Below are 10,774 nucleotides of genomic sequence, written 5' to 3'. Positions count from 1 at the left end.
GGGCTATTCCGTCCCGGGAAAAGACGTCAGCGGCCAGGCACCGCACTTTTTCCCCCTTCGAGAAAAAGCGATTCAGCACCGTTGAGCCGCGGCACCAGCTCCCCCTGCTCCGGCAGGGAAAGCGAGGAGGAGGAGGAGGAGGAGGGTGAGGTGATAAAACCCCGCACGGGCATCTCCACACGCGGAGAAAAAGGGGAAAAGGAGGAAAAAGCAGCGACAGCCGGAGGCAGTGGAGCCAGGAGCGAGACATCCAACAAGCGGCCCCAGGACAGGGGGGAGGCAGCTGAATTTTGGCCCTGGAGCCGCCGACGGTTCCGGGTCGCGGCGTTTCCTCGCCGATAACGGCTTGCGCTCGAGAGCCAAAAAAAATAAAATAGGTATCAGYAAGCGCGGGGCACTCGGAGGCCCCGGAGGCCGCCCGGTCTTCCGGCCTCTGTTAATATTGGAAAGGCGAGGGAGCGAGGCCAAGGCGACCCACGGCGAGGCAGAGGCGGCGGTAAAAGTTAACGACGGGTTACGCCGTAACCTCTGGCCGGGAACGYGGCGTTACGCCGGCGGTAATGGGGCAGGGACTTGCGACTTTATCCGAAAGCCATTTGCGCGGCTGCTTTCGAAGGGGTGGAGGAGAACAGGGGAGGGGGAATTAATTAATATTAATAAATGACTGCTCACCACGGTTATTGGGGCCGCGATAATTGGCTCATTATCGGGGGCCRGGAACTAGCTTTCCCTATCGGCGATTCCGGGGTTGCCCTCACCTTCTGGGTCCCAACGCGCGCGGAACTGCCCAAATCTTAGCAGTTTGGCGTCTCCAACGTCATCTGTTTGGGATTTGTTGCTCCAAAGTCCTTCTATTTCCCCAAGGTTCCGGAGGGGGGGGGGAAATCCCGCTCCTTAGCTCCCCAAAACAGCTGGCAGCACTGCCAGCACCCAGGCAAGGAACCTCTCGAAGTGATCCAAGACATGTGGCGTAAGCAGGCTCGCAGGTGACGACCGAAATGAAGCGACTCACCCCAGGCATCTCGTTTCTCCGTATTTCCCTTTATTTCTCGCTCCAGGAAAATAAGAGAATTGCACACACACACACACACACACACACACACACAAGGCAACCAGTTCATTCTGCAGCCGCAGGGCAAAATTCGAGCACCGGCTTATAAACAAGCCCGCACAGCGGTCGGTTCCTTCGCACCTACCGTCACCCGGCGCTTCCGGTGAGCGGGAGCCACGCGCCCCGAGCGATATTGAACGAGGATGGCGTAAATCCGAGCACGGCCCGCGGCGGAGCGGACGCGCCTCCGCGCTCGGCGGCCCCAGCGAACGACAAGCGCGGCGCCGTTCCCGCGTCGGCGCCGGGCCGCGGGCGACGTCTACTCACGCCGCGGCCCGGGGCGGGCGGTGAAACGCAGGGCGATTCGGCGGCTCCCTTTCAGAGGCGCTTGGCGGGAGGAGCGGCGCGGAGAGCGGCAAAGTCGCGGAGGGGGAGCCTCGCCGCCGAATTCCTCTCGGCGAGGTCGCAGGACGAGACGACGGACTGCAGGGCTTGGCTGTACGCTGGGCGAGGAACACAAGGAAAAGGGGCGTTGAGAGACGAGCGTTTCGTTCGCAGCCGAAAACGGGGCTCGGCTTCGGAGCCGTTTAAAACCCGGGACAGAAGCCCTGGTGTTTAAGGTAAGTCGTCACGTCCTGCCTGAAGTTTTCCACATGCCGCTTCCATTTCCAATCTCCCCTCCCACCTTGCGCCCAGCCTCTGGGGAAGAGGCTTGGCACTCAAGCAGAGATTCCCAAAAACCGCTCGTTTTCCGTGCCCTTAAACAAGCCCGTTTTGCAGTATTTTCCTTACAGTTTTCCCCCCCAATCGACACACGTACGTATGACAGCAGCGTTATTTAACGCGCTAAAAAATAGAGGCTGGTGTTTCGCCGAGGATCCCAACGGTTCCCCGAAGAGACGGAGGGCGGTTAGAGGAAAAAAAAGAAAACAGCAGCAAAGCACCCGGTTTCTCCCCGAGCGCCGCGCTCGAGTTTCCCCGAGTTTTGCAGGAGTTAAGTCTAGCAGCTGGCGCACATCTGTGTGGCGTTATGAGACATACCTGGAGCGCAGGAGGAAGAAAGAAAGAAATCTGGTTAAATACAACGTCGAGTTTAATCGACGGCGGTTGTCTAAAGTCCCTAAGCGAGCGCACGCACGAGGATCCGGACCCTCTCCGGAGTCCGTTTATAGCCCCGGCAGCCGCGAGCTGCTCTGCGCAGCATCAGCAGACGGCGGCTCAGGACCACGGAAACATCCGGTCGGGTTTGATTCCTCCCTGTAAAGCCCGGGGTTGCAGGCAGCTGCCTGCCGTTACCAGGTCGACGCCACTTGGCTTTGAGAAGAAGCTCCTACCTTTGTGGTTTTTGTAGAAGACGCAGTTGTTGGCGCAAGTATCCGGATGGGAGTCCCAGAAATCAGACCCGCAGGAGCACAGCGGGGGCAAGTCAATGTTGCACAGCTGTATCTTCTCCCTCATCTGGGCTCTCAGAGCTTCTACGTACCTACAGAGGACAAAAGTATTCGCGTCCGCCAGCGACGTCTGGCTTCGCACGAGGACAGGAGATGCAGCTCACCTCGTATATTCCTTATTCCGCTGCTGTTTTTCCTTCATCTTCTTCAGTCTCTTCTCCTCCAGCTCGAGCTGGGCCAGGATTTCGCAGGCTCTCTCCCCCGAGCAGGGTCCCTGCTGCTGGGCCATCTCCTGCATCCTCCGCTCTTCCGCGCGACGCTGGTTCTCCTTCTTGCTCTTAATCCTGCGGATACAAACGCCTTCCGCTGGACCTCTGGAGAGAAGGAAGGAGCTGCCCGAGCGCAACCTCCATTCCCCGCGGTGTATCTGACCGCGGGCACCTGCCCCTCAGCCGTAAGATTAGGGCAAGCGGATCTACGCGATATTGCTTTCATCCAAACCACGCATGGTTAAAGACGTTCTCCTATTCTTCGAAAATCAACAGCGGTGGCCAGGCTCTTACACAGCCTTCAGAAGGAACAACAGCTTCCCAGCCCCATCTCCCCCACTTTTGACTTCTCACGGACACGTTGGGTGGACCTCTCACGTCCACCCAAACACCAAACGCCGGCCAGCTCTGGAGAGCAAACTCTCCAGCACCGCTTGCAAGGCCTCAGAGAGGTCCTTCCTCTGGGGAAGGAATCGGTAGGGGATGCCCCAAGAGGCCACCTCCACCGAGGGCTTCCTCTTTGGATTTCAGCTGCTGAAAGCCACCTGTCAAAGCTCTCCTAAGACCTTGCTTGGAGATTCTTGTTCCAGACAAGACACGGGGCAGACTGGGTCCTACCAGGAGCCGTCCTTGCCGTTTCCGCCACGGGGAACACRCCAGGGCTGTAGAGCAGCACCAGGTGCAGCAGAAAAGCTCCACGGATCCCACACCTACTCTAAACAGGCCAGAAGCTATTTTGCCCCCCGTCCGTCAGAAATTCGAGGGTACGGAAGCGTCCAAGAGTCGGTCTGGGAGGACGCGACCCTGGGCCGAGACGCCCCACCGTATTCACGGTGCTTAAAGAGGCGTTTTCTGCCACGTTTTTCCTCAGTCTTCCTTGCACGTCCGCGGCACTTCAGCCCTTTTAGTGGAATCTGGGTTGTATAAATTCCCCAAAATGCAAAGCTCATTCCCCTGAGCAGCRGCTATTACGCAGCACAAAGACTTTAAACCGAAGCATCTGCCATTTGATTTCTTTTGATGAATACCAAATGCAATAACACGTTCTATACCCCAATCGCTGCCAAAAGTCATTCGGGAAAAAAAAAAAGAATCAAAGCTGGGCAGAAGCCAGGGGGAGAAAGCATAATAGAATAAGACATTTCGGATGTTACTCCATTCGGCGGGTCAAATACATACATCAAGAAGGAAAGCGCCTGAGCCAAACTTCTCTAGTCGAGTTATGAACTCCAAAAATGTCTTTTAAATGAAGTGGTAATACAGCTTTAACTACACCGCCATAAATCTTCTGCTATAGAAGCTAAGGCCAAGGCCAACTTAGCTTTACGCTAAGTAATTACAAAACCAGCTCTTTTCCGCACATGCTCTGAGCGGCTCRCAGGGCTAGCAATGCCCCTAAACTGGAAAAAAATAAATAAAAATAAAATAAAATAAAATAAAATAAAAGATCGCTAACTAGAAAGCCCCCTGGTGTCTCGCTAGTGCTTCCAGGGCGGGAAAGGGTCTCCAAAGCTCCGAAAGCCAATTTATACTTGAGGAACGCGACTGGAGAGACTTTGCTTTGCAACTGCAACTTCTCGCYGAAAAGCGACCGCGAAAAACCCCGAATCTCCCGCCGCAAGACCGCCGCGCAGGCGGAGATCTGGATTTAACGGCTCAGTCGTTTATTCTGCCGGCTAGTTTGCCCACTCGGAGCGATCGGAGCTGGTTGTAGGGGACCTGCCGTAGCGTCCTCTGGGTAACTTTGGTCTAAGGGGAGGCCAAATCCTGCCCTCGCAAGCCTGTGCCGCTCCCACAAAGTCCGCCCGTCGCAGAGCCGGCGTTAGAGCGCGGATACGGTCGCAGATCGGCATCGCTTTGTCTTAGAGCGAGGCAGAGAGCGATCTAGAGTATTTTTCCTCTTTCGATGCGAGCTTGCGGAGCTCCTCCTTAAGGACCTCCTTAAGGAGAAGATGACTAAGGCACCAAATCAAGAACAGATACTTTTACACAGATACCCGGTTCTCAGCTCTGGAACAAAAGCGAGGAAATCTTTTTATTATGCTATATACGTTTATAGCCGCGAGGGTGAAGGGCCCAGTATAAACACCCCAGAGATAAGAGCGATTTACCGCTGACAGAGTCATGAACGCAGCCTGGACCACAGGGTCTGGATCGGTTCCCCAGGGAGAGCCGCGGTTCTGTGAACGGCGGCTCTCACAGCCCGAGATTTCGGCCCCCAGCTCCTATCCGAGCTGCGCTGGGATTCGGGAACATGAGAGAAGCACCGAGGAGCTCCAAGGTGGCCCAGAGGTCTCTCCTCCCGGGTTAGTCGAGTGGATCCCACCCCAGGGTTAACCGGGTGCAAAGAAAAGCGAGGAAACAGCCTCGGCCTTTACAACGGGCACTTGCAGCACTGGCCTTCCTTCAACTTACTCCTTGTTTGGTTTTTTGTTTGTTTTTAAGTCAATCAAGTTGCTTTTTTAATCTATCGGGCCCAATTTGCTGCAAATGAGGAAGAGCGCTACCCATCACATGATGTTTGCGCATCGAGCTCCAGAGTCTTTTTAAAGCCTCTGTGTTTCGGTTACTAGGCCACGAAAGGGAAGTGGGAACCGCTGCCAGCACACGAGACCTTTCCAGCCTTAAAAAGAGACCTGCTCGCCTCTACCCTGCCCGGGCACGAGCAAGCAAGGGCGGCGCGGAGAGACCGGCGCTCGCCGGCACGCACTCACGTGGCGATTCGCTTCTGCCGCTCTTTCTGCCTCTGCTGTTCCTTCACTTGCTCCCGCTCGATGTCCATGAAGAGGCGCCTGTATCGCAGGTACTCGTTTTGACGCTACAAAAGAGAAGATACGGCTCTGAGGAGGACGCGTTGGTGCGGGCGGTAGTGTCTGCGTCGGCGCTCAGCTCGATCGCTTGCCGGAGCTCCTGCCTACGAGGATTGACACCTCGCTCCCTCCCCAGCGGCTCCTCGAACATCTCCTAGTGCTCCAGCTTCCCCTCGGTCCTGCAGAGGTGGTGTATGAGAGGAGGACTGAGACATCTTGGAGCACCTGAGAGCTTTGTACCAACGCCCATAGGCTGAAGTTTCCTACAGATGGAAACTTTCATCTGACAAATTCCTAAATTTGTGCTTTCCGGACAGTACAAGAGCTAGTTCCCGCTACACACCGCTAGATGAGCGCTACAAGCTACAGCCCAAGAACTTCTATYCACCTGGGGACCGGTGGTCCCCTGCGGTTTGCCGCAAGAAACCTGTAATCTCCCCCCAAAAATAAGAACAAACCCAAAAAACCCGCCCAAAACACAAACATACAACACAAGAGTTGGACCCGTTATGCGAGAGGAGGACCGTGGATGTGGCAGACTCACTGCTGAGACAAATCCAAGAGTCCTGAGGAACCACAAGCCTCATACTGACCCCACGGAGATTTTTAGCGCCGAGGACTTCAGCTTTAACCCCCAGATGTAGCAACGGTAGGGAAACCTTCTGGCTAAAGCTCACGCCAAAAGCCCTCCCAGCTCCATGGTCATTATGGAGCTCGTTTGACCTCCACAATGCCAGAAAAAGGCGATGCACAGATTTTGTCATCAAGGCCAAGAGCTTTGGACTGGGCTGGGCCATCTCGCCTTCGAGCGAGCGGGAAATAAAGGTGCTCGAGAGATTGCCCGGCTGACAGCGGAGAAAGCTGGATGGAAAAAACCCACGAGGGAAGAGAGACTGCTGCAACAGCAATTATCTCCGGGTGGATCAGAGCCAAGGAGATAGAAAGCAAAGGGCTGAGGGAACCGACGGGGGAAGGAATAGCCTGACAAACCCCAGCTGCTCTCATGCCTTCTGGAAACCACAATCGGATTTTGGGGTCAGTTTGCTAGAAAAAACATATATAAAGAACCAAAACGCAATCTGTTCAAAGTCCTTTCGAGTTTTAGGCTATAAATGGGAAACGAAGAGGGATTAAAAGTCAGAAGGAAGCAAGTAAAATAAAAAAAGAAATTGCTTCCTTCAGGCATCCCAGCCTGACACGGTGTCTTTGGATCTCCTTCACCAGCAGGAGCCAAACTCGCTCGGGCCTCGTCATTGCATCAGGCTCTCAGCGTGCCGCGAGGAAGAGCCGAGCCCCGCTAGCGGCGCGCGATAAAACCCAGCAAGCTCAGACGGCTCCCGAATCCATTTTAAAAAACACAAAGTCGTTTTGCTCGAACAAGCAGACAAAAGGGAGCCCTGTCCGCCGGCCAAGAGGGAGGCGACTTCTCCAACCGCTCCGCTCGGTCGCGCGGGGCACGGCGAGAGCGCGGCCGAGGGGCTTCGGCGAGCGTCAGGCCCGCGGGCCGGACTGTAAAGCTACCGTCCTGCGTGTTACGTGCTGATGTGGCAGAAACCTTTCTGTTCCCGGCCTAATACCCGAGTGAGATAAAGCGGGTATTTATTTCTTTTTCCGCAGCCTTTTTGGCAGCTCCTCTCCCTGCACGTAACAGCAGAAAACAAACCGCAACGCCTTGCGGCCTTCATCTTGCCTTGCGCAGTGAACTAAGCTCATTTCTCCCCAAACTATCGTATTTGGTATTACTCAGCTTCAGTATTATTCATCCTTCAGTATTATTCAGCTTCCAGATTTTGCAGGAGGAGAAATAACAGTCGTAATTACGGACACAATGACCTTAAAAAAGGTGGTGATAGGTTTGCTCGAGACCCGAGATGCCACCAACACTGACGAACTTACAAAACTAGCAGCTGCTTCCTACATCAAGGCCGTTCCCAAGGCTTATCTGAGCTAGCAGCATCCCCTAGGCTCGACACCTTCCGGGCCCCACAGCGAGGACTCGGCGCTAGCGGACAAACCTGCTTCTTCGTTTCCTCTTTGTCGACACCGGCCCAGAGCTCAAGGGGAGCTCGGTAATTGGCGTTCAGTCTCTGGGGAGAGGCGGGCGAGCTCGAATCCTTCAGTGATCCACCACAGAGCTGAAAGGCGATACAAGAGGGCACCATCAGCACCTTGACTGTCAAGTTTCTCATCCTTCCTCAGCAAAGGAGGTCCTCCTAGCTAGAGGTAGTCCTCTACACGCAATCCCACCAGGGTAACAGCCAGCAAGCGCTGCACTTGCTTTCAGGATGTAGGTTGGTGTCTCTTCCCCACCACCGGTCACAAGAGACACGCTCTCCATCTCTACGCGGCAGCACGAGCACATAAAGCTTTGTCAAAATGCCTCCAAGACACCCTCGGAGGAGTTTTCCGTTTTAGTTTAAATATGGATTCATCCCCTTCCCCCCCCAAGCTTTCATTTGGAACTTCACGGATTACAGGAAAAATTCAAACATGGTAGCAAAGAGAAAAGCGACACAGGGTCTCCCAAAACCTCAGCGTAAACTTCCACCTTCTCCCCTACGTTCACCTCAGTCGTCGAGCCGCATTCCTGCTCTCTAGTTGGACTCGTCACCGGGTGAGGTGGGCCACGCTGCTACAGCTGTAAAGTATTTGCTAAGTCCTCAATGTTTCCCCACCCCAAATACTTAAGGATCTGCCCGAAAACAAAAGAATCGATAAACTCAATTCGCGCAAGCGAGCAGTTATCCGCTGCCTCTACGGGGGGAGAGGTTTCACCCCATCCTGATGCCCCTGAGGTAAGGGAAGCGCAAAGCTATCGCGCGAGCGAAGCCAGCTCGCTCATCCGAGGCGAAGCTCTTCTCTTTTATAGGAGGTTCTCTCCCACCCCACCGCTGCCTCCGGCGCGGGCAGCAGGATGGCAGAGGCAGCTGCAGGTCCTCCCCGCTGCGGCTCGGGATTTAGGTTGAGCCCGCGATGCGATCGCGCTCTCGGTTTTCTACTGAGCGCCAGCCAACTGGCGCGACTAGGCAGGCACGTATAAAGCTCAGCTTTTGAAGCCGCAGCTGTAAGATTAAAGCAGGAAAACAGCAACGTGGAAATAGCACGGCTATTCGGAAAAAGGGGACGCAAGAGTCGGAGCTCGCGTCCTAGTTATATCCACTAACGGGCTTTTGGCGTTTAAAGACGTTGATCTTGCGCCCACAGATCAAGAAATTAGTTCACAAGCGCCTTCCTCTGGCCAGTTTAAACCAAAGGTGACAGTAGGTTTAAGAGTTAATCAGACCTGCAGCAGGAACTGAAACATGATTAAAGCAGCCTCGCTGCCTCCGCTTAAATAAGCCCAAACCCCCCAAATCTGAACCTCTTAAGACCAACTGCCCCAGCCCCGTACGAGTCTTACTTTTTCAAACTCAATTCTGAAGTAGAAGCCATCTTCTTGCTCAGCCTCATGCGGGGCAGTTGCCTGGTCTTGCAGTTCAGCTGGAAGGTCATGATGTCCAGCCAGAAGAAATTCCTCACCCTCATCTTCTCCGGGTCCTGGGGCTGTCCCATATGACACCAGTTTCTGGAAGAAAGAGGAGGAGACGGGTATAAATATGAAGTTCGGATGTAGCTGTGCACAGTCCGAAGGCACCTCAACTCGAGGGCGCTTGTTACGCAGAGCCAGCTGAGATCTGGCGAGCAGCAACGCAACGTGTTCAAGCATCACCGAAGGACACAAGAGCCGGAGGATCCGAACTAGCAGGGTAACTCGTGACCACGTTCCTATAGACTGCCGAAACAGAGGGACAGACGTGTGGGGGGTGAAGGAAAGAAGAGGGAAAGACCTCTCCAGACTCTGTTTTGCAACTGCAGCGATTAGGGGTGGGTAGGATCTCTTGAGGGACACCCGAGGACTCACTGTACTCACTCAGATGGTAAGTGGGCAGGCTACTCGATTGCGGTTAACAATATTTTGAGAGGCAGCAGATTGTTTCCTACAAATTAACAACCAAAACGCCAGAAGCAAGCTCCGAGCCAGGATTTTATTCCCCGTCGCAGCCGGCTGAAGGGACAGCAAGGCAGAAGAACGGGATTGTTCGGGAGGGAGAGGACGGCTCAAGAGGAGGACAGCGCGTCGAGGCAGTGACCGCTTTAGACGCCGGAAAAAAGCGGCAGAAACACGGCACAGAAGAGCTAAGGACAGGGGAGTAGAAAGAAATAATGTAAAAATTGTAATACTAAGGACGCTCTGAAGCCCAGACCGTTAAAAGGAAACGAAATTGCTGAACATCTTTGGGCGATGATCAGCTGGGGGAAAAGAATTTGGGTGCTGTCGTGCTGGGGACCTACAGCAGTCTACCAAGCGGCTGTAGGCTTTGAACGGGATCGTCTGAAACTCGGCACAGGTAATTTCCACTCCATTACCATGCGGAGATCTGCTCGGGAAGGAAACGCAGCCGGGAACAGACCATCCGGCAAGCTCTTTGAACGCTTTTGATCTCAAAAGAAATCTCTAGGCGAGAGGAACGGCAGAGATTTCAGGAACGCAGGCTTCTTGTTTATTGATCTCCGGGAATGCAGCTCTTCAGGGGAAGAATAAAAAAAAAGAGAAAGAAAGAAAAAGAAAAGTGGGGGGAGGGAAACAGAACTGAAGGAGAGGTGGCAGCTCCTTTAAACGACGCTAATTGAACAAGCGCAAAACTACCCCGCCGCGGCGGAAAGACGCGAAGCGTAGTGAGACCACGAACCTGGCCAAGTCCCAAGCTCTTCTTGTGCCCGCGATCAATGCGAGCGCCGAGGAAATGGAGCACGGGTCGCATTGCTAAAAGAATCACGTAGGAGACAACACAAGCGTGCGGGGACAAAACCCAAAACAAGCGCCAAAAAGGCCAGAGCCCTAAGCGAAACAAGAGACGTCAAGGTAAGGAAAAGAAAAAAAAAAAATCATGCTTTTAGTGAGAGACGCTAGAGAAGGACTCTGCTCCAGGAGAGGGACGGCTATCAGAGGACACCGAAAAGAACCAAAAAGTGTTTTATGCTTTTGTCTGAGCAAATAGCAGCAGCAAGAAAAATCTTGGAGTAGAACTGGCAAGAAAAAGTCAGATTATTCCCAGAAGCGGAGGATTATTTTTTTTTTTTTATTGGGCAGGACCTGTCCCGAGATACCTCCAGCACTGGCACACAAGCTGCTAACGATCACCTTTGAGAACGTGCAGAGAGCAAGGATGGTCCAGAGAGCAGCAGCAAAGGGCAGAAGCAGTGTTTATTTAA

At 54.0% G+C, this 10,774-nt stretch overlaps 1 protein-coding gene across 4 annotated transcripts in view; it reads right to left on the bottom strand.

The window, feature by feature from the left end:
* Positions 1-1,022: 1,022 nt before the first annotated feature.
* The window catches only part of CCDC15 (coiled-coil domain containing 15), a 16,868-nt gene continuing 7,116 nt past the window's right edge, over positions 1,023-10,774 (bottom strand). For all 4 annotated transcript variants that reach the window (XM_026069054.1, XM_026069061.1, XM_026069078.1 and 1 more), the window contains 6 exons: positions 8,922-9,086; positions 7,537-7,656; positions 5,426-5,529; positions 2,607-2,786; positions 2,386-2,534; positions 1,023-1,554 (listed from right to left, as the gene is read on the bottom strand). In XM_026069054.1, the coding sequence (XP_025924839.1) occupies positions 1,430-1,554; positions 2,386-2,534; positions 2,607-2,786; positions 5,426-5,529; positions 7,537-7,656; positions 8,922-9,086 (843 nt within the window). In that variant the 3' untranslated portion in view covers positions 1,023-1,429. The remainder of the gene's footprint in view (positions 1,555-2,385; positions 2,535-2,606; positions 2,787-5,425; positions 5,530-7,536; positions 7,657-8,921; positions 9,087-10,774) is intronic.

This window comes from Apteryx rowi, unplaced genomic scaffold (genome assembly GCF_003343035.1).
Source record: "Apteryx rowi isolate R43461 unplaced genomic scaffold, aptRow1 scaffold_1053, whole genome shotgun sequence".
NCBI classification, from domain to species: domain Eukaryota; kingdom Metazoa; phylum Chordata; class Aves; order Apterygiformes; family Apterygidae; genus Apteryx; species Apteryx rowi.
This window is presented reverse-complemented; position numbering and strand designations above follow the sequence as displayed.